The sequence below is a fragment of the Rhagoletis pomonella genome, unplaced genomic scaffold (genome assembly GCF_013731165.1).
Source record: "Rhagoletis pomonella isolate Grant_MI unplaced genomic scaffold, Rhpom_1.0 Rhpom_scaffold_00015, whole genome shotgun sequence".
NCBI lineage: Eukaryota > Metazoa > Arthropoda > Insecta > Diptera > Tephritidae > Rhagoletis > Rhagoletis pomonella.
Window position 1 is genome coordinate 282,388 of NW_023458569.1, and position 2,786 is coordinate 285,173.

General features: G+C 35.3%; 1 protein-coding gene across 1 annotated transcript in view; it reads right to left on the reverse strand.

Annotated features, from left to right (window-relative positions):
- Nucleotides 1-276: 276 nt before the first annotated feature.
- LOC118749328 overlaps nucleotides 277-2,786 on the reverse strand; it is a 4,878-nt gene continuing 2,368 nt past the window's right edge. Inside the window, exon 3 of the mRNA XM_036484124.1 lies at nucleotides 277-290. Coding sequence (XP_036340017.1) covers nucleotides 277-290 — 14 coding nt within the window. The remainder of the gene's footprint in view (nucleotides 291-2,786) is intronic.

Here is a 2,786-nt window from a genome sequence, read left to right on the forward strand (position 1 = left end):
ATTTAATCCGACAGTTGGCGCTGTATTTGAGTTATTACTAAAAATCTTATTTATGATGCGATTTGGCTAATGTTTTAAATATGTATGCAATACTATTGCAAAAACGTGCTGCCAAGTGGTGCTGAAGTCGAGCTATTACTAAAAATAGCCAAGTGAGAAAAGAGGCCGTGAAGGTCAGATTAAATCGACCTGTTGCACCATTGGGTATATCGAACGCTCCTGCGTTGCGATTGGCCCAATGGATGTGATTTTCCAATACTATTATGCTTCAAACTTTTAAGGTATTTCGTCTGAAATAAGTATATGTATATTGCATTTCTGTAGAACAATGATTCGCACTCATTTTGAAATTGCCACCAACTATACTGTAAAGCTTCTAGGACATTCACTATAGAACCGGGTTGTTGCCGCCAGGGAGTGAAGAGGAAAAAATTTATTTCGCTTTGTGAATAACCGTGCTATAAAATGCCGCACAACTGGAGAATTTCAAGAACTTCTCCACGGATATAACACTTTCCTTAGGTTATTTAAAGCGGCAAATGACCACCAAACCATAATCTTAGCAGACGAATGTGCCTATGAAAATTGTAAACGTGAATTGTTGGTGACAATCTTGGACCAAAAAGTTTCAATATTGGGCGGGACGAAGTTCGCCGGGTCTGCTAGTATTGTTATAACTTTAGAACTACTTGTTGTCTAAACATGAAACTTTCCCAAAAATTTTGGTATATATTTGTTTACAATGCTGCTTTAAAACAAAATAAAAATTTTAAACTTCATAACACAACTTTTGCATTTGCACAAACCACCTCCTTAATTTTTATAAAAAAATTAAAATAACCGCCATTTTGTTTTTAATAAGTATTAGGAAGTGTAGTTAGACTCAACTTCTTTAGAATAGAATCTAGTTTATTGTGTACATAAACGTCTGAGATATAACGAGTTTAAGTAAAAATTTCGCAAAAATTTGCCGCTGTGATCAGGTTTTGTGGCTTTTTCGACATGAAGGCGTGAAAGCAAAAAATCGCCCTGGGACCATATGCGCAGAGAGAGGCAATTTTTATTTCGCGACCTTCTATGTATAGATCTTGCACTTAACTATTTTACATGATTGTTTTCAGTTAAGTATCAGTAGTCAGTAAATAGCTCAGAATTTTAGATGTATTTAATCGAGCTATTTACTTGTCGGATCCTAAAATATCTCTGTTATACCTACAAAATCGTTTGAAATTCTGTAAAGAAACTTTTAATGTTCCAGAAGAAATGCAAGGAATTCACATGAGGTAATATGTTTAAATCTTATGAAATTCACGCATAATTCATGTTATTACAGTTTATGAAATGATTTATGTTTTACAGAGCTACTACAAACTATGACACTGATGGAATTGAAAACGGAAGCTTAGAAAGATATCGTTGATTAAGATAATCCCATATATTAACGTAATGTATGTATGTAGACCAGTGGTGCACAGCGTTGGCAGAGCTCCCAGTACAAGCGCAATATTTTTGTGTCTGTATGTGTGTACTCAGCAAAACAGCTCGCGCGTGTGATGCTTACAGCATGAAGCACAGTATATACACTAATAAACCTTTTTTTAGTACTCCTCGGGGGTAAAATCTGATCAGGGTTGAAAATGAGAAAGAGCATGCATTTTGCTGATTCAGAGTTGTATACAAAATTACTGTGGTATGAAAGGGAGCGACAACCGTACTATGGCAGAGTGGCATAAGTCATGAATGTGTAATAGTGCCCGAAACTAATTGCAAAATTGTAAAAACATTGCAAATTATTGTCTATTATTATAGATACTAGTACAGATAGTTCATAGTTCATAGTTCAGTGTATAATTATTAATATTACACCGTACATGATAATGAACTGTTAAATGCTGAAAACGCTTGTAACTTGTAGATCACTCAAACTTGGGTGTGCTGAATAGACTGTCTGGGCGGATGCGCTGGCAGGCATTGGGGTCTGTATAGCTATACAAACCTTGTTTTTTTTAAATAAAGACTTAAATATTTTCGGAAATTTAGAATTTGGCTTGATAAATTCACAAAATTTACGCTTTTCATAAAAATATAATCTTACAATGGACTTTTTTTTATTTTAAACTTACATTTAAGAAAACTCCATTCAATGCTATAATTACGATTTGAGTTTTCCAGTTTATAAAACACAAGCGTTAATTACGTACTTAACTATTGATATTATTCTTCATTAAGCATGAATATCAGCATACATTAAAGAAGAATATCAACTTCACCTACATTTTGTTCATAAATAACACATAATTATGTATATTTTATCCTCGAAATGAACTTTTTCGAATCAATCTTTTCCCCACAGTAAGTGTTGCCGTGCGCGCAAAACGAAAGCGCTGCACACAAAAGTACTCCTCGGGGACCAAATGGTGAAAAACTGCGAAAAGGTTTATTACTGTATATACTGTGGCATGAAGTACAAACGCAAACTGACCGGCTGCTAGAGCTGTAGCGAACCCTATGTATTCGTTACTGAGTAACGAATACAACCCCTGACTCGAAGTACCTAATCGTTACTCATATAATAATCTCGTTACTCGCATGTTCCGTATATGGGTAACCGTGGTCTGTTTGTCTTAGAAACGCACAGTTGAGTAGTTACGCTCAGCCCAACAGTTGGCAACTTTCCGCCATTTTTTCCAGCGGAAAATTTTTACGCTAGCTGAACTCAACGTGTTGTGCTTAGCCTAAACAGCTGATCGAAAAGACTTACGCTGCTTATATTAAATTTAACGCCG